Source organism: Pezoporus occidentalis, unplaced genomic scaffold (assembly GCF_034315485.1).
Source record: "Pezoporus occidentalis ecotype Australia unplaced genomic scaffold, CSIRO_AGI_Poc_V1 ctg80, whole genome shotgun sequence".
NCBI classification, from domain to species: domain Eukaryota; kingdom Metazoa; phylum Chordata; class Aves; order Psittaciformes; family Psittacidae; genus Pezoporus; species Pezoporus occidentalis.
The window spans coordinates 420,607-441,664 of record NW_026916159.1 but is presented as its reverse complement, the minus strand read 5'-3'; the positions used below and the strand labels follow the sequence as shown (position 1 = coordinate 441,664).

General features: G+C 36.9%; 1 protein-coding gene across 11 annotated transcripts in view; it reads left to right on the top strand.

Moving 5' to 3' along the window:
* Positions 1–21,058, top strand: part of SLC4A7 (solute carrier family 4 member 7) — an 85,082-nt gene that overhangs the window by 36,985 nt on the left and 27,039 nt on the right. For 5 of the 11 annotated variants that reach the window (XM_062603576.1, XM_062603573.1, XM_062603577.1 and 2 more), the window contains exons 3-7: positions 9,667–9,810; positions 11,583–11,718; positions 12,695–12,855; positions 14,467–14,655; positions 17,459–17,821. In XM_062603576.1, coding sequence (XP_062459560.1) covers positions 9,667–9,810; positions 11,583–11,718; positions 12,695–12,855; positions 14,467–14,655; positions 17,459–17,821 — 993 coding nt within the window. The other 6 variants (XM_062603580.1, XM_062603578.1, XM_062603582.1 and 3 more) reach the window with 3 other exon arrangements.

Below are 21,058 nucleotides of genomic sequence, written 5' to 3'. Positions count from 1 at the left end.
CATATTGGCTTCAGATAGGCACATATTTTTACCCGTAAGTGCAAATTATTTTTGGCGATGACTTTTTAGTATCTTACATATTTGTAAGAAAATAGTTTTTTGTTTTTTTTTTTTTTTCCTTAATGGTAGAGAGGGGAAGGGAGGGATGGCATGTATTTTGACTTTGTCAGTGGAAACTGTTCCAACGTAAGAACAAGAGGTCTTTCCTGTGCAGAAGAGAAAGGTATGTAAGTAGTTCTTTATGACTCTTGGTTATCTTCACTGGGTTTCACCAGAAGAGATTCTTTAGATTCAGGTTGTTCTAAAGCATAAATTCATGTGAATTTACAGCTGTTTGTTGATGAGATCATTATTTATAAAGTAGATAAGTGGTAATTTGGGGGTTTGTTTTTAATTAAAGTCTTACGAGGGGAGAACTGGAATTGTTGTCTTCAAGCAGTAAGAAACCTCTGGATAGTGTTAGTTTTCATTACTAACTTGTGCATGTTGTCTCGTAGGCTTAGGAGGACCCATAGTCAAGCATTAGGTATTGTAAGTATGTTAAGACCCGAAGCTGTTTCAGTCCAGTCTTCCAACTAGTTTTTCTCATGACTTAAAAAGGAGTTCAAGGAATTTGGAACCTTTCCAGAAGTGTGTGTTGCTTTATTTTCAAGGAGAGGCAGCTCAGTTATGATGAGAGGCATCCTTCCACATGGCAGGGGGGTTGGAACTAGATGGTTTTAAGGTCCTGTCCAGCCCTAACCATTCTGTGATTCTATGGGAAGCACCAAATCTTTAAGAACCAGAATGGACAGATGATACTTAACTCTTTAAAGCCTGTACAAACTAATGTTAATTGGTTTGATGCTGTAGAAGGCATAATTTTGCTACTAATACTATAGCAATTTTTTCTTGGTGGTGTTAGTATCTGGCTGCTTTCTGGAATTTTTATGATGAAATATTAATGGAAAGAAGGCCAGATGCTAAAGGGGAAAATAGGTTTTGGAGCCAGGGGTCTCAAGTTCTGCATTCTATTTATGGTGGCTGGGAAAGTGTGATGCAGATTGGGAGCAACAGTGTTTTGGTTTGAAAGGTTAGGCACAGGCTACTTATTTCATAACTCTCTTTCTCTAAGAGAGATGGATGGAGATGGTAATCTGCAGTTGTGGGCAGACTGCTTGTATACTAAAGAAAGGTACTGCTCTTTACTGAAGCTCCAAGACCTTACTTTGAAATAGCAAATGTCAGTTTACAGAAGGGCTAGAGAAGGGAATAACATCTTAAAATAACAGTTTTAAGAGTACCTAATGTTCTTAACTTGATGCCAGACTCTGAGATGCAATGAATGAGATTAATAACAAAGGTAGGAGTTGGAAGTAAGGCAAGAATATTAATGGCAGAAGTGTTTCATGCCACCTTATAAAAGGCATTTAGTGTTAAGAACCATGTTTATGAAAAGCTTTCTTAAATCAGAGTTGATGTTTGGCTTTATATTACCATATTACCAAGATCTGTTGTTTTAAATATGTAGCTAATTTTCCACCTTGTTTTAAGGATGTGTTTACTAGATGCAGTTAAAAGTAAAAAGGTTATATTTTGTTACTCTTAGCAGACCAGTTACACACATAGCAGAGATAAGGATTTTACACTTAACAGAAGTCTTGTTCCAGAAACAATCTGAGGTCAGTTTTCTCTGGCATAAATCCAAGAACCGGTTTTCAAGAATTAAGATGATTTATTAGTAGCTACTTGACTCTCACACTATCCTGTTGCAGGTGTATGTAGTGTTTACATTTCAAGTGACCCTACGATACCTTGATGGTTAGAGCCTTATATTTCCTTTAAGAAAACAGTAGTGCATTTCAATTGATCTTAGTTGATAAGGACAGGTAATTAATTTGCTTTTTTTTTAACCTCTAGAAGTGGAAATTGTATGTCTAAGTGGAAAATCTACTTTGCAAGTGTTCTGCAATTTAATGTGTTATGAGTAGTATGAAATTGTTTCAATATTATGAAAGCTTCAGAGAACTAAGAAAACTTACATGTTGACTTGTGGTAGAATGTACTGCTAAGACTTTCAGTTTTGAGGTGCCAGATTTACTATTCTACCCTTTAAATGTATCTAAATTGTAACTGTTCAAAACTCCATGAATAGTTCATATAAATCTTGTAAGAAAATGTTGTACAGGAGCAGGTGAACACAAGTAATGCAGCAGGACATTATAGCTGCTGGCACTTGAAGACTGTGCTTAGTATTTATGTTCTGTCATAGACTGTACTAATTTAGACAGTGGAGAACAGGTTTCTTATCGTTATCAAACTACATAATGAATATTTGAACCTTTAAGAGACCCACTTAATGGTCTAGAAAAGAGCCATGTTTAGCAGAGAAAAGAATATTGAAATGCTATTTCTTGTTAAGTTGTATTTTTTATGTGGTCAAAAAAGTTGAAAAATATGATGTGCAACTGCTTCTGAAAGCAAAGATAATTTGGGATGGTCATTAATGATTCTTGCAGACCACCTTTCATCCAGTGAATTGGAAAGATCATCTTGCCTGCTTCTCAGTTTGAGTTGAATTGAGAGCCAGCAAACCTGTATCTGTTAAGATACAGTAGAGTTAGGTATATGAGGCATGCTCCAAGTCATGTGCAACTTGAACAAAATGTTCACTTGCACTAGTTGTGGTGGTAGCTGGTGTAGGATAAATTGTTTTGCCCTTATCATTCAGAAATAAATGTTACCTCTGGTCAGTCCTTCTCTAGAAGTCACAAAAATAGAGGATGTGTTCCTTGTATGATTTGTAATGCAGTCTCGATTAAGTGTTTGGAATTAGGCTTGCACTGCTGCACCTTCATCACGTGTTGAAAATTTAGTCATTGTTTTTTTGCTATGGGAATCCTGCATTATACAGTTCACAGGTAAAATTCCTTAGGACTTTGTATCCTATTAATTTAACACAGTTTTCACCTAATCATTAGGGTTGGAAGGGTCTTTTGGAGATCATCTAGTCCAACCCCCCAAACTCAATAGGGCACCCCAGTGTCTAGACACAATTTTCAGTGTTGATGTGTTGTATGTTTTGGAGGCAGGGGGTTATTTCTGATTTCTAGAACATTCTTTTTGGAAGTTGCTTCTGATTTTGCCCAACACAGTACTTCAAAATTACTATAATTTTTTTAATTTTTATTTGCATGTTAAATTACTTGCATATCACTGGAAGGACATACTATAAGCTTCTGACAAGTGAAGCTTAATAGAAGTTACTTGAAGTAAGAGACTTTTAAACATTTTTACATTATGAGGTGGTAGCCTAACAGTAGCCGAGTATAAAAAACATAGACTAGTGCACCCCAAAATTCGTATTCTTTAGCTAGATAATAATTGTATAAGCTTTAAAAAATAGCAGTTTTGATAATAGTGTTCTCCTCATCTTTGAGGGGAATTACTTCTTCTTATTGAAACAGATCTTAGTGAGTGTCCTTGAGACACTTGATTATTTCTTATTTGGGGAATAGTCCCAACAGCTAAGAAGCCCTTCTGCACCCCAGTTGATGAATGGCTGTTGACAGGATGTTTTAGCATGCTAAAGAAGATGATAGCCAACTTCACAATCTTTGACTGAGCTGGGACTGAGTAGTATTCTTCATACTGAAACTAAGTCAACAGTTTTGTATCTATTGTAACTAATTATTTAGAATAACAACAGTATCACTATTTTTATTTTTGCTTTAAAGACATAGTGTATGTATGTTATATAAATCATTGTGGTGTGATTTTCTGTTCTGCTCTAAGGAAAATATTCTCGGAGAAGAAAGCTTTTGTCCTAGCTTTTCCCCCCCCTTTATTATTTTGAAATGTAACGTTTCTGTTCTGACATCATCAGGAATTTTATAAAAAGGTAACTAACTGCAGTTTTATAACCTGAAACATACATAAAACTGTTAGGTAGTATGGTCATAAAACTGAAGGCTTAATTGGAAGACCAAGATCATATTAAAACAGCTTATATTCACTTTTACGGCATTCATTTCTTAGAAAATAATTTTACTGTTTCTTAGATGTTTTGTGTGAGAGAAGTTCGTAAAATAAGCTGTTTATTTTGAAATACTTGGTTTGTCTAGCACAAAGAGCTTTTGTATGAGTATTAAATTGTACATTTGATTGCAGTTGAATTGGGCTAATAAATTGCATAGAGCGTACTTTTATGTGTGCAAGTATTTTCTGTAATGTAATGGAAACTAATCCCAAGGCATGACATGATGAGAGATTTCAAATGCTTCCTACTAGGGTAACGTATCTGGGGATGTGAGTTAGAAGCTATTTGAATAGGTGCTTCCCCCCCCCGCCATTTTATGGTCTTCAGGAACAGATTAGGATCTCCACAGGTACTCAGTTGTTTTTTTTTTTTCCTACTGGAAAGCTCCATGCTGGATGAGATAGATGATGACATTAAATGAATAAAAAACTTTATAATAAAATAAGTGATTTATCTTCAAATTATTATTTGAAGATTTTTGAAAATTGGTAGTTATTGCCACTATGTTTTTTGCCTTCAGCAGTCTTATTTGTAGCTTATGGAGATGATGGAATTGGACTCTTTCTGGAGGTGCACAGTGAAAAGGCAAAAGGGCACCACATAGAAAATAGAATATTAGAAGTGCTGCTTGGATATTAAGATATTTGTTTCATGTACTGTGGTGTTATATGTTGAAATAGGTTGCCCAGAGAGGCTAAAGAGTATCTGTCCTTACAGATACTCAGAGCTTGGTTGGTTGTCATCCTGACCAACCTGATCAAAAAGATGGCTTCAGCTTTGAAGTTAGCTATACTTTGAGCAAGATCAGGCCAGAAAGCGCACCTTCAGATGTCCCTTACAACTGTAGTTAATATATGATCTCTGCATTTCAAATTTCTAACAGGATTTGAGAATTCATGTACATATTGGTTCTCTTTGCGCTCTTTTGTTAACATGGGAAGAATGGCCTTCTGTGAAGCTTTAAAGGTGTCCAGCTAATAAAATGATGATTGGAAAAATGAAAGTTCTGTGTGGAATTGTATTTAGAGGGTTGCCACATCACAGCAGTTTCCAGATACATGGTTTTGATCTCTCTCAGACTTTAGAAGTCTTCTATTACTGTTTTCTTAGGGGCCTTGGGGATAAATCAGGGATCTTAGAACATTTTCTATTCTGCCTTTTTTATAGGACTTGATAGAAACTGACTTTTGGAGTAAGACCAACCATGTGATAGAGCATGCTCCTAGCATTAAAATTTGTTTCATACTGGTAAGGCCCTTAAGTAGTAAATACTCTTGGTGGATTTGAACAGCTAAGCTTGGATAAAGTCATGTTAGATTAAAATGAACAACTATCTCTTGAGATTTGTATTACTAAATTTAGTATCAGGCTGTTTACGAATTCTGTTAGTTATTGGTTTAAAGTAATTCTGTAACAAGCTTTGCTAGAGAGTGGTATTGTGGCACGGATTTTCGTGTGAATAAAGCTTTGAAGGTCATATAATTTCAAGCTTTTAGAAACTATATTCAAGTGAAAGGTTCTGTTCTTTTTCAGAACACCAATGCTAGTAATATGAGTTCCAGGCTTTTTAGAGTTAACTTTTTCTCTGTTGCTCTTGTATTACTTGCCTTTCTGGCTTTCTGTGGCCCGGGTGAAGGGCTGTAAGGTGTCAGTTTTCTTGCCAAGTTCATAGGGAATCAGAGGGTGGGAAAAAAATTCCTTGGTTTTTGTTTTGTTTTGATTTTCCTTGTAAATTGTGTTTGTAAGTAAACATTATCTGCATCTGCGAGCATTAATAAATGCCTTGTCTGAAAAATGAAACTTACGGGAACGCACGCCTACTCAATACAGCTGTCTTTATTCTTAGAGGGCTTTTCAGTACTTTGCTTTGTGTAATTAGAATTAAGGTTAAGCTTGTCCCAACTTTTATTATGCGGTTTTGCCCTGCCTTTCCTAGTTGCATATATGTGAGATGTTTGTGGGTAATCATGGTAGTATACTGAACAGCAGTAGGTTTGGATTTTGTATGTAGTAGTGGAGATATCTGTTTATGCATGTCCATGGTGCCAAAAAAGAGGTCTTTTTCTTAGGGAACAGCTGATGCCCTCATAAGTTGTTTGCAATAGCCAAACTTTTCTGGGTTACTCTTGTGTACTGACACGCCCTATGCTTTCTCTGACAAAGAAAACAAAAATAATAATTCAGCAGTTCTTTTTCATCATCAAGTTGTTTTTTTGAAGTTATTCTGGTATTATTACATTGGATTGTGATCATTTTACTTAATAACAGCTGAAAATCATCGTGTTTGTCAGCACTTTACATTAGACCCAAAATACAGTTGCAGGTATAGCAGTCTGGTCACTTTGCATATACAGAAGTGATTGGGGGAGGGTATTCTTGGTTCACATTTGCTTGCAAGACAGTGTCTACCTGAGGAAATAGCTATTCACAGGTTCACTTCTGGGCAGCATGGGCACAGAAGGGTAGGATAACCTTTGTCCTGGGGTAGTGAGAAGGCACTTACTTTCAAGTTTCCTTCTAGAGCTGAAAGTAATACCGAATGTTATGGACTGGCTGCCCAGGCTGAGGGCTAAGTTGGAAGAACCTACTAAGTTAAGTGTGCCTTGGAGTAGCTGGGAGACATCTGGACATAGTAACAGCTGAGAGGCCAGAGCATTTTGGGTAGGAAAGCAATTTGCTATGGTCACAGGTTGTCTGAAAACATATTTGTTCTGTTGCTAATTTCAGCTCTGTTTTCCTTAGCTTTTTTCCTTCTGTTTGCAACATACCTGTTCCTCCCCAAAATTTTCTACTTAAAATAATGTTCAGTCAGACTGCTGTTTTGCTAAAGGACATAAACTTCTTGTTTCGTTGTTCCACCTCCTCCATGCGGCAACATGGTCCTTGACTATGAAGATGATTACACAATTACAAGGGCTAATTTTTACAATAACAGGATGAATTGCTTAAGGTGGAGGCCCTTGAGAAAAAGATTGTATGGGATTTTTATTTGTTCTGCAGTACAGAAAGCAATGTGGGATTTTCGTCTTAATTTATGGGAACAGCCAAGAGACCAAAATACGGAAGTCTGTCTAATTTTTCAGGATGTAAAACATTGAACAATTTCAGAAACTCCTGAAATTTTCTAGAAGGTAATTGTCTGCAAGTTTTTCGTGTGATGATCAAAACATACGCTTAAAACAGTCTTAATAAGACTCTTTTAAGGAGTCTGATAGTACAAAATTCTAGAAATACATTTGAGTTTCTCTTAGGAAGAAAAGAGTTCCTGCAAAAAATAAAACACTTTGATAAATAAAACTGTGTATGTATAACTATATATACAAGTTTAATACTTGGTAATTCAGTATGTAAAACAAAACAAAAATCCTAACAGGGATGATAACATTTGCAGTGAGTGGTGGGTCACTCGGTTGCACCCAGCAGCTTTGAGTGGGATGTGGTGAGTAATGCATTGAATATTTTAACCTAGTGCTTTTGCTTTCCCTATACATAGGATTATTTTATCATGATGACATCAGTAATGTGACCATTGTTAATGGTGCCAGCTAGTCATATTATGTATCAAGTGCACTGATTTGTGTTTAGGTGTCACTTTTGTGCTGCTTTTCCAGGAATTGCATTGTGCATAGTAACTGCAGAGGGTGAAGGTCAGGCTGCCTTGGCAGGGGGTGCATTGTGTTGTCAGAAGAATCTCACAGAAGAAAAGTCTCTGCCTATGAAAAGCACTGATGAATGCTTCAGCAAATTGATATCTTTTCCACTCTTACATGCAAACGGATAGCTTTTAAATTACCTAATTTCATATTTGGTCATAGTGCCAATCATCTCTAATTAAAAACTAGTGTTGGAAGTCTGTCAAGAATCAGCTGTTTGTAATTTGAAAAAGAATCTTGACCAAATTAATGAAATGTTGAACTTACTCATGCATTATGATGATCCAGAGGAGGGCCACAAAATTGATCAGAGGGGTGGAGAGCTGTTCTCTCCATCTCTCTACAGTGAGAGAGCTGTTCTCCAGGTTGTTCAGCCTGGAGAAGACTCCAGGGACACCTTGTTGCTGCCTTCCAGTATTTAAGGGGCCTATAAGAATGATGGGGAAAGACTTTTTTGCAGGGTCTGTTGTGACAGGACAAGGGGCGATGGCATTAGGCTAAAAGAGGGGAGATGCAGGCTGTATGTGGGGAAAAAATTCTTTGCAGTGAGGATGATAAAATACTGGAACAGGTTGCCCAAAGAGGTGGTGGATGCATCATCCCTGGAGACATTCAAGGCTAGGCTGGATGTGGTTCTGGGCCACCTGGTCTAGTTGGAGATGTCCGTGCTCATTGCAGAGGGGTTGGACTAGGTGACCTTTCATGTTCTCTTCCAGCCCAAACAATTCTGCATTTCTGTGATTATTACTGAAATTTGCTTTTTGTGTATCTTGGGGTTTAAAGATTGTTTTACTGGAAGAAAGTTTCTCCGACAGACTTTTACGGTAACGGACGTATTACCACCTCTTTTTTCTTTAAGGCTCTGTAATCACCTGTTTTGTTTTTTTTTTTTCAGTATCATTAATCTAGTGTATGTGGTGTGCAGTCAGAAGTTCTGGAGCCCCAGGACTTGTCTTCTGTAAATCTGCTGAATTTGCATCTCTCTAAGAGCTGGAAACCCACTTCCTTTTCCTCTTTTTTTTAATGTCAGTTTTCTGTGATAACTCTTCTACAATATGAAACAAAGTATTTAGTGTTAACTCCAGGCTTATAGTTAATATGTCTCTTCCTGAGATTGTTTATTTAAAAGGGAGTTGAAAAGGTTATTGTATGTGCTAACTCCGTTGCAGGAAACATGGTAGTAATATATCCATAACAGTCTGCTGATGGATTTCTTTTACTAAGTTGTTGATGCATTGCCTTTATGTAAAAGGTCAAAGAAAACCCAAGATGTTCAAAGTATACATTTTAAATAGTAGTATGTATTAATTTGAGAATGTGCTCCCTAAATTTATTAAAAAATTCTAGAATAGAATAGAAACCCCCTGCCCCCCCCCCCCCCCCCCTTTATAAGTTATTTGATATTTTGGCGTATGTTTCCAAGTACAAGTTCCTTTTAAGCTCCCAAACTAATACTAAATAGTTTAGTTGAACATCAGGTTCACCTAGGTGTGCCCTATGCTGCTTCAAGAAATACTGGCACTTCATTCAAGCAGAGAGAATTCCTTGCAGACTCTAAATAGTGGGTAATTTCTTAATGAAGTTCATAAACTGAACGAGGAGGTTACATCTTGCCATTATAAGGGCTATCCTGGTATGAATCCATTCAAACAAGGGGGGTATTATGTGATTTCTCTACAATGCTCTGGTGTTTATCAGGTAGTTTCTTTCGGTGTTACAGGTCAAGCTTGTGTTTCTGTATTACTAGTTTCACAACTAAATTCTTAAATTGAGCCATGTTTTTATTCAGTTTATTGGGGATGAGTATAGCACCAGTTCCTTGGCACTGGGGTAAAACAGAAAGGAAATGATAATATTGGTTCACTAAAGGTAATTTTGCCAAGTGCTTTTGGGTTTCGTTTTTGGCAAACTCTTTTTCTTTTTTACTAAGATGCTGAATTTTGGCAGGAGGTGTTTTTTTTGTTTAATTGCTTCTTTTTAAACTTCCTTGAAAAGGCCACAGAGCTGTGTATATTGGAGTTCACGTCCCATTTGGAAAGCAGGGCCGTCGGCGGCACAGACATCGTGGGCACAGGCATCACAAAAGAAAAAAAGAAAAAGAAACTGATAGAGAGGATGGCAGAGAATCTCCATCGTATGGTAAAAAATCTGTTGTGTCAGTTCTTTATGTCTTCTGAAAATGATGCTGTAGTAGCTACTCTGTGCTTAAATGGTGTCTGTTTTTGCTGTTTCTTTTGTTCTCACTAAAGTTAATGTCCTTGTGTGTACAATCAGGCAAGGATTTTATGGTTGTGTTTTATCTAATTCATATGTTGGACTTGTTCCAGCTGTCTGCATAAATGTTCATCAGCCTGTACTGATTAGGTTAGACTAGAGCTTCATAATACTCGTCTGTAGCATAAAAATGTGTTTAAATTAGACACCTTTATTCAGATTATGTAGTCTTGTATTATTCTTCCTCTGTCACTCAAGATTTTTGAAAGTATGAATATAGCTGCAAAGCAGCATTTGCCGTAGTAATTTGATCAGTGAGCTATTAAAATATTTATTTCAGTCTTCTTATTGGTCTGTCTGCTAAGTTTTAGTTTTCGACACCACCCCCCAGCCCACCCCTAATCCTCAAGATATGACAATTTTATCATATTCTCTGAAATCAGATTATTTGGCAGTACTCTTAGTAGTTTTTCTTCAGGACCTCAAATCGTCTTTGAATCCTAGAGTGAAGAATGGGAGAGTTATAGTACAATGTTCCATCAAATGTGGAGCTTCAAATGCAGACACCATGCTGTTCACTGTCACTTTTCTATGACTAGAGCCATGTTCTTCATAGGATAGTTAGGGTTGGAAAGGACTGTAAGATCATCTAGTTCCAATTCCCCTGCCATGGGCAGGGGCACCTCACACTAAACCATGCCACCGTTCAGATACTGGTAGGCTGCTATGAGGTCTCCACGCAGCCTTCTCTTCTCCAGGCTGAACAGCCCCAACTTTCTCAGCCCGTCTTTGTGTGGGAGGTGCTCCAGTCCCCTGATCATCCTCGTGGCCCTCCTCTGGACTTGTTCCAACAGTTCCATGTCCTTTTTATGTTAAGGACACCAGAACTGCACACAGTACTCCAGGTGAGGTCTCACGAGAGCAGAGTAGAGGGGCAGGATCACCTCCTTCAACCTGCTGGTCACGCTCCTTTTGATGCAGCCAAGGATAGCGTCGGCTTTCTGGACTGTGAGCGCACACTACCGGCTCATGTTAAGTTTCTCATCGGCCAACATCCCCAGGTCCTTCTCCGCAGGGCATGGGATCAGTTTGCCTGAAACTAAGGAGTTTTCAAATCTGAATGCTTTGACAAGTCTGCTTTCACCATTCGTCTACAGTTCTTATTTTTTTGTCCATCTTCAAAACTTCCCCTCCCAAATACAAATTGTTATCATTTGATCTTATGTTTATAGAAACAATCAGCTGTAGAACTTAATTGATAATGAATGTTGTTTGTATTGAAGGACTCATTTCAGAACTGAATCTCCTCCCTTTAGTTAGCGTCTACAGCACAGTGGTATCATTTATTCTGTTCTCAAAGTGAAAACAAGATTTCTAGCACTTCAGTATATTAAAGTTTTCACTTTTAACGAATTTTGCTGTTGATGTTTATTTTCATATTGTTAATCTATAGGAGGTGTAAAAGTACTTATGTTACATAAACACAATTTTCCAGATGTTTTCAGAAACAATGAAAAATTTTAAAAGGGCCTCCTTTTAAAGAGTTATCCACATTTCTTTTGTTCCTATTCCATCTTGAAGGCAATATCACACTACATATTTCTAACTGAGAGCAGGAGATTTAACTGTTAAATGGTGTTTCTTGCATAATAGAAGTATGACTTCATTTAATTGTTCAGTTTCTCCTTTTCTTCAAGACACGCCATCCCAACGAGTGCAGTTTATCTTGGGTACTGAAGATGATGATGAACACATTCCCCATGATCTCTTCACTGAAATGGATGAACTTTGCTTCAGGGATGGAGAAGAATATGAATGGAAAGAAACTGCTAGGTATGCTAGATGTAGATTGTTTCAAAGTATATCTATCTTTTCCTGGTTTTTATTTAAAGAGCTGCAAACCAGGTCTAGGTTTGAACTGTAAGAGCTGTCTCGATTTATGCTTAGCAAAACAAAACTATCATTCTTGTTCTCCAACTCTGGAAGGAGTATGGTTTCAGTATGGTTTCCCAAGAGGCCCTCAGTCTTATGGGTGCTGTGTTGACTTTCCTGAAACTGATCATGCCAGGCACTGTGAAAGGTACAATTGTGTTCAGGTATAAATACAGATATTCAGCCATGGAGCACAGTATCTGCAATCTCAGAAAGCTATTTGCTCTATTATTGCTGATATATTAGAATTGGGTATTTCTGTATGTTCTTGGGTAGTATTTGATTAATTTTTTGTATGAACATTACAGCCACAATTATTTTTTGCTTCTATTGGTCAAGTAGCTTCCTTCTACATACATGTTTTAGTAAGTTTTTCTGCATTCAGTACTTCTCATTACTGTATTGCATGGTGACTTTTGCAGAAGTTCAATTTATATAGTACCTGTGAGTCAGGATCAGTATCAATTTACAGTTACATGTATTAGTATTACCTAGCTCTTCGGTGCCTGACATAGCACCCTCGGAGGCTTAAGCATGGTATTGTGTTGTTTCAGACAGCTTTCCTAAAATACCAAAGAAATTGAGGTATGGAAATTAAGTAATAAAGGCACAAGCCCACACTGTTCACAGGAACTTGTGAATGAAAGGTATTGTTCAAACCAAAAGAAACAAAATGGGCAAAATCTGAAACAGTGCGGTTAAAAAGCCTGATAAGATACTGTGGCTGTCAGTCATTTGGGACGTCTTAAAATATGAAAGCTGGTAGGAGCTGATGGGAGTTTCTGTTCCTTGTCATATGGAGCCACAGGGAAGAGTGGGATTGATTGCCAAATTGTGGGTCTTCCAGGAGAAATACAAATATGTGTATGTGTTTCAGGTGGCTGAAATTTGAAGAGGATGTTGAAGATGGTGGTGATAGATGGAGCAAACCTTATGTAGCAACTCTGTCTCTGCACAGTCTCTTTGAACTGCGAAGCTGTATTCTTAATGGGACGGTCATGTTGGACATGAGAGCAAGCACATTAGATGAGATAGCAGGTTGAAGCAACACTTTTTACAACTTTATTCCTAAATTTTAATCTATAACTTGATACGTTTTTACAGTGTCTTTATATGTTCTTGAAAATCCTGTATTGAAGAAACAGGTATGTGCATGCTTACTGCAGTTTTCTTCATCTGGTCCTACAAATTTTACTCACAAGGAACTACACTGCATGAGTAGGACCTCCTTTATTACATAGTTGGGGATGAGGCCCAGAATTTCTCTGTATGTTCTACTTCCTGAATGTGTTTTTTCATCTGTGTTTCTACAGATGAAATGTGAATATCTGCTAGAGTATTTTAGGACTTATTTGAGCGCTTTAGTACCGAAATTACTGATCATAATTTCGGTGATGTTAACTTGATGCCTTTAGTGCAGTTGACTGTTGCGCATCTGGGTTTTGTTTGGTTTTCCACCTTTTTAAGGTGAGCAGAAATAAATTTTGTATGTGTTGTTTGATCTACTATGTTGGGTGTCCTCACTAGTCAATACATGGTCATTTTGGATATTATAAAATCAGATTTGAAGACTTTTTAATATAAATAAAAATACATAAATATAAAATTGACACAGACACAAATACAATCTGCTTAGCCTGCGGGTGTTTAAACTAGTTTCTCATAATTTTCATGGTATCTTTTGCTGCAGGTACCACACAGTGGAATGCCTTCTTGGGAATCACACTAGGCTTAGGGCTGACCAACATGTATGTGAAGGACAGGGTGTTTTGGCATTAAAAACTCTGGCAGTGCTTGAAATGTTTTCTTGTTTTATCTTGAAGTCTTTGAAATTCACTCAGGATATTTATATTCCCTTCCTATTTTCCTGACTTTAGTGAGCAAGAGTGTTCAATACATGCTTTTAAAAAGTAATGTTTTGGTTTAATTAATTTCTTAAATTAATAAAAATGACAACAAAAAAGGCAGCTATAGAGTCATCCAAACATGCAAGCTTTCTTTTCTACTGTGAGCATATTGCTTTCCCTTCTGAAACCTGATGTTTGACAGCTGAGTAGTTAGTTTTAGATGATGTTAGTAGCTTTTGTTTCACACTACTTCTGAAGCATGTGAATCCCATGATATTTGGTAGAGAGCTTCAAGAACGTAATGCATCTGAAGATGATGGAGGAGTTAAGCAGTTCATCTCATTCTTTAATAGCTTTCACTTTTATATAGTTGTATACTTTCAAAATAGGGAACACCAGGTTAGGACTGTCTTAAGTATGTTCTTCATTGTGTTTCTGTCTCTGTGTGTTCATTTTCTAGTGAAGGGTTGTTTAATACACAGATGTGTTTTTTGGAAAAGGAGTCACTGTTGAAAGTTGAAATAAATGACAGTGGACTATAAAATAAGTAACTTATTTCTTAAAATGATGCTACTAGCAAATTTTGTCTTGGATCTGCATGTTGTGCTTTCCTTAACCTCACATTTGCTTGTTTAGTGAAATCTTTGAAAATTTCCTGTGGATTCTTGAAGATGACTTTGCCAAAGAAAATACTTTTTAAATAGATTGCCTTTTTTTTTTAATTTTAATTATTATTTGATGTAACTGCACTGCTTGAATGTAGTGGACAAGTGATTTGATAATTTTTGCTGTTATTATACAGATATGGTTTTGGACAACATGATTGCCTCTGGCCAGCTGGATGAATCCATAAGGGAAAACGTGAGACAGGCTCTTCTGAAGAGGCACCATCATCAGAACGAGAAAAAGTTCAGCAGTCGGATTCCCCTGGTTCGGTCTTTTGCAGATATAGGCAAGAAACATTCTGACCCTCACTTGCTTGAAAGAAATGGTGAGAGAAGTTGTAGCATCCAGTTTGTTCTAACGTGTTAAATAATGTTCGCAATGGGAGATGAAGGAAAATTCAGCTGGTAATAGCAGATAAGTGTTTCCTTCTTGATAAGCAAGGAACTAATGATAACAGTGTGTGCTATATGTAGCTGTGCTTGATGTTTCCATATATTTTTGACTTTACTCAAACACTCTACTCCTGCCTGTATACATAGCATGCATTAGCGTTTTGAAGTATAGGAATAGACCTGCATTGGTCCTAGCGTTTTTTAGGATATGCTCGAATAAAATGTGTAATGTTTGAGGTATTTCAGCATCCTGGCATAGCTTTATGTTTATCAGATGGATTCTACTTGCTTATTCAGTTTTTATACTAGGGATTTGTTGTTGTGTCATGAGTTCAGTGATGCTGACAGTTACTGTGTTTTAATTCAGTGTTAATATGACTAGAAAATGTTCACTGTGCTAATGGTGGAGAAACTACTTTTATCTGGAACACTGTTTTTTACCTTGTATTCTAGAGAGGGTTTAATGGGGAAGGAAGGAATCTAAAACCTAGGAAGCTATTAGCAACTTTTTTTGTAGGCTGTACCATGTCTTTTATGCAACCAGTTCCTGAAAATATGCTGGAATGTTAAAATATTTACTCTAGATATCCAGTTGCAAAGTCCAAGTAGCAATATATACTGCAGAAAAGCATACTTTATTCTTGTATTTCTTATGGCTGCTATTTCCATTTCTGTCCTTTGTTTTCTTTTTGCTGTGCATTGACATGCATACTATTTCAATGGAATTTTTTAGTCTAGTGAAAACTTAGTACAAATTTCATGAATCAGTCCTTGAAGTGAGATTCCCGTCTTGAAAGATGCCTAACTGCTTACATATTCCATTTAGTTAAGTGCTTGTTGGGAGGGACTTCTCATTTTGGTACCTAGTTGGAGTATGCTGCAGCAGAAGTCCCAGCTTGTTGATACTGTGTTAGCTAGTGCATGTATGATGCATGCATAAATATTTCCAGGATAGTTTTAGAATTATTTTTTCTAGAATGAAAATACAACTAATTTATATAAGAACATAGTTCCTTCTATAACTTCCAACTTCCCTGTTTTCTTCAGCAAACATGAAAATTTCACATAGAAACTTGTTTTTACCTATCCTTGAATACCTGTATCCCCAACTGTAATGCTCAGAATTTTGTATTCAAGGGCTGTTGCTTGTCAGTTCCTTTTCATGTGTCACTTCCATTTTCCAGTGTATTTTATTCCTAATAATGTTCCCACAAGAGAATATGGGATAGATGCTCAAATAAGAAGCCAGTATAACATGATTAATTCTTTGCCAGCATGTACCAGTTTACTTTTTCTTTGTAATCCTATGGTTAAACTGGTAAACCAAACCAGTTTGGTTTGCATATGTGCATAATACCTTTTAGGGCCCTTATTACACCTGTGTGTTAGGATAGCTCATTTTCATGATTCATCACAGATACCCTGGCAGAAGTCTAGTTATTAATGTAGTGATTAATGTGGATAAAATCAACCAGTTTGCTCTGTTGGTTCTCTTGTCTTTACTGTGCTGCAGTTTTAATAGTTGATCTTTGAGGTTTTTGTTTATAATTTAAATCAAGTTTGTATCTGTAGGATCTGCTCTTCCATTGTCGGAGGGGGAGGAAATGTATGTGACTTTTACCTAGGCATACTTTCCATGCCTCTTCCTTGTAAATTATTGTAGGATTGTTCAACGTATTGATCTCTGTAGTGCCTAGTATAAATGTGAGACTACGTGTGTCTAGTTTGCTGTTCCCTTGCTTGATGGTGTGGTATGTGAAAACAGCATGTTTTTGATTTCAGGGATTGTAGGAGAAGTAATCAGTACTCTTCTTGAGGAGCCTGCCATCCCAGGAAAAGTATTTGTGGTTTTGTGAGAGGAATGGTATCGCTAAACCTTCTAATGGAAGTACTGATATGAGGATAAACATTCTTTTCCTGTTTAATGAAGAACTGAAATCCATTGCAAACTTAAATCTGAGGGCAACATGACAAGACTATGTTCTCTTTATATGAAATTAGTGGGACAGTGAAAGTGGATAGGGCAAGAAAAGTAACAGTGAATTTTGGATCATGGTATTATGCAGTTTGGGAACTTTGGTAAGTCACAGCAAGAAGAAATGCAGAAGGGATAATGCATTTCCTCATGCCCTCTTCAAAAATATTTATTGAGACTACAGCTGACTAGAAAACTTCTTATTAAACCCAGACTTTTCTTAGAAGACAGTTGCATTTAACATGGTTAGATATGTTTGATCGTGTTCATTTTGAAATACCTCAATTTTAAAAATAAGTCTTTGTATATAATGGGTACAGTTAACTGAAGTCTTGTAGTGTTTTGGCTGCTAATGATTTTTTTTTTTTAATGTAGTTTTTGGATGGCATTAAAGGTAGCTGCTGTGCAATGTGGAATAAGAAATCCCTCCAGGAAAATTTAAGAGTCAGTTTTAAGAGATACAGTTTTCTTTTTTTTTTTTTTTTATTATATTAACAAATAATACTGACTTTAAGATAATATCTTCTCCCACATATCTTTGCCGTTCTAATTAGTACTTATCAGTAATTCCTGACTTTCTGGTTGTGTGAAATCAGATTTGCTTTTTTCTCTTGTCTTACTTGCATGAGTATGGCACTTTTTGCCCATAAACCCTGCAATTTACTATGTAAATTGTTAATGCATATTTGTGTCTGTGTTGTTTTCTAGTGTAGCCCTGTTCTAAGCCTCATGGTGTTTCATTTGTTTTATCTTGGGGGAAGGCCTTTCAGCCTCCCGCCACTCTTTGCGAACAGGTCTCTCTGCCTCAAATATTTCCCTGAGAGGAGAAAACCGTTTGTCAGTTCTTCTCAATTACCTTCTTCCTTCTTCGAGAGCTGGAACCCCGTCAGCCTCAAGGTGTACAACCCCTATAACTACCCCTCAAAACACACCACCCTCCAGTCCTACCTGCAGCCACCTGCCAACCACAAGTGCCCAGCCAAGTCCACTGCAGGGCAAGGAATTGCTGGTGTCACCTGCCAGTGATGATATTCCTTCAGTAGTAATCCACCCACCTGAGGAGGACTTAGAAGTGCAGGAATGCCATGAAAAGAAGACAAAGGAAAATACTGACAAAACACCAGGCAACTATTACAATTTAAGCTGTCCGTGTGTGATGCTGTCTGCATCTGGATCACTTGCATTGTGATGTTTTTGGCACATAACTTTGGCACAAAGGAATATGTGATAACTGTTACTTTTGCTGCATGTTTTATTTATTCTCAGTTGTTTCTATTTCCTTGTTTGGCATTTCTAACTTTTTAGCTTTTAACAAAAGCCAGCAGAAAAAAAGAACATGTTTAATTAACCTTCATTTGTCTAATTTAAAAAGGAATAATGTTTTTAAAATGTAACATATAAGCAAAATGTCAAAAATGGTGGCCTTTTCCTTTCACTCACCTACAGTCATGTCAGGTTTTGCTTTGCTGGGTTTTTTTGTCAGTGGTTGAATTAGTATTTTAAACCAGTGTTTGATATCCTGAGATAGCTACAGCCGAAGATGTAGTGAAGTATTAGAGATGAATATGAAAAGAATTAGGGAAGGTAAAATTATCAGTGATGTTCCTAGCTTATTTCTATCATGAAGTCTTTAAGCAGTTGTTTTGCTTTTGTTCTGTTAAAAACAAGGGCCATTAAAAACAGTGGCAGTTTATGATGAAACTGGCCAGTTCAGTTCATCTAAAACTGTTTTCAGATAGCTATACATTAGTATAGCTCTGCTTCAGTATCTGGCACTTGATCATTATTTTGTTGTGTTAGATATGCAAAATAGGGTAGACAAGGTAGACAAGAGTTTATAAGGTAGACAAGAGTTTATAATTGTAGGTTTGTAGATCAGAGCTCAGCAATTTATTAATTTTTTGCCTTGCAAAGCTATTGTTCTTTGCATGTTAAAAGGCACGTGGATGTATAGCTAAGTTGAAAGAAAGGATGGATAGTTCTGACAGCTTCTTTAGTAGTTTTTAGTAAATATTTAGTAACGTCTGCATTCTGCATGCATACTGCTATGCTTGCTTTACTTCTGCAAAATTATCACCTATTTGGAGACTTCAGGATTCTTCTAGATAGATAATGGTTTTAAGATCATTTCTTTTGGCCTTTAAGCTCCTCCTGGGGGTGGAGAGGGTTAGGGTGTGGGGTGTTTTTCTTGAGTTTCCTTCCTCACTTGTTTAACGATTAAGAGCACACTTACAACCAGCAGTGAAAATACGCTGACAGAGAAAAGGTTGTGGTTATCTCTCTTCACATTTTGCAACTGAATCACTGAGAAGGAAAGAGCAAGCTAAGTTGTAGGCTGTCATATTGAGTTGGAGTAGGGGTCTATCTTTACTTAAATTCAGAAAAGCAAACAGAAGGCTCTTTTCTCCCACTTCTTTATGGGAAAATACAAGAATTAAGATTGTTCTCTCTCATGGGTGATCTTGCAAAGGTAATAAAAAAACAGAACTGAAACAGCTGTAATTACTCGCCCAGTTCTTACTTTTCTACTCATCTGACAGGAATTACAGCATGCCAGACCCAAGGTTTTTAGAACCCAAGAGAAGGCAAACAAATGAAGATCAAATACTTGATGCCCTAACATACCACTAATAGAGTTTTTTGATACCACAAAATATACCACCAATAGAGCTTATTGATACCACTAATAGAGCTTTCCACCAGAATCTCCAAGTCATGTTCAAATTGCTTTTGTGCCTTTATGCTTCTCATAAAGGAAGAATCTGAAGGGATGATTTCCCAGTTAATCCATAAATGAAAGTCTTCTCAGAGAAGGATGAACACCAATAATGATGGAATATGTTTTTGTTTTCTGAGGGATTTTCCCCCCTTTTTGAATTCAAGAAGTCATCTGAACAGAGAGACACATTTTCTGTAGACTTGCCTTGAAGACATTCTCAGGCTATGACTTTGGGGCTGCAATTGGACTAATCTCCTGATTATTACTTCCTGGCCCTGCTGGCTGCATTATTTCTGATACAGACCAGGATGCTGTTGGCCTTCTTGGCTGCCTGGACACAAGCTGGCTCATGTTCAGCCAGCCTTCAGTCAGCACACCCAGGTCCTTTTCTGCCAGGCAGTTTTCCAGCCACTCTTCCCCAAGCCATTGGTCCATTCCGCTATAAGTTACGGTTTGTATTCCCTCTCTAGTAATTCAGAATATTGCAATCTGAATACTTTTCCACATCTGTATAATTAAGTTTGCCTCCTGTGAGCATTAGGAATCTTGTTAATTTTCTAATAGGTGGTTTTCTTCTGTGTAGCATTCATCTATCTTTGACCTTGTGCTATTGAGACTTTATTTTTAGTCTTTATAAATAGATGGAAGGTTACTGAACTTAATGTGAATTACTGTTAAAGGAGGGAAGAGGGGAATACTTTCAGTCTACCGCTTTTCATCAACCAGTCATCAGTTCGTAACGGGTCCACCAGGCAAAGGGTTCTCTTAATGATATTGTTCTTATTTTGTCATCAGCTGAAGAGCAGCTTTTGTTTTCCCATCTTTGAAACTGTTGATAATGAATTCCATAGGTAGAACTAGGAAGAGAGAGAGCTGTGTCACAGCTAAAGGTGAACACTCTTAATTCACCAGTATCATTAAGCTTTCTTAATGTCTGAACAGTGGCAAAGTTCCTGTTTTAAGAAGTCTTTTGGTTTATTGATGAATGTACATTAAAACTGAGTAAGATAATATTTAGAACAGCTTTGCTTTTATAATAATAACATACTGAAAATAGTAATTTAGAGAGATGTACATATTTGCCTTCTAAGAGCAATTTTAATATTTTCCCATTAAGGCTCATTGGAATTTAGTTTTAATAATTGATTTTTATTTCCGTAAATACTAATATAGTGTGAGTTTGTATTTGCAAGTTTTGTGTTTCATAAACTTTCACTATACAAACACAATTATGTTGGAATAATCCTGCTTAGGTGTTGAACTGCTCTTATTTCCCCGATGTATTTATTTTTACCTGAAGTAGAGATGTGAGGCAAATGTCTGTATTATTCTTGCTTTCTTTTTCCAGTAGATAATGTCCATTAGATTTTTGTGATCACAGTAGTAAACTAAGTGTAGTTGGCTAAAGAAATGAGTATGACCTTTAGTGAAGGTGTAGTTTTCAGTACTTTAACTTGAGTGATCTTAGGGTGTTTTAATCCAAACTTACTCAAGACTTGATCAACTGTTGTCTTTCTAAGGAGACAGGTGGTATATCTGCCCAGCTAACAGTGTCAAGAAGAGAACTGTGTATTTTTAACTATCCCATTGGTGGCTTTGGGAAAACGAGATGAATTTCTTCTCTGTCTTTGGTCTAGAAGAA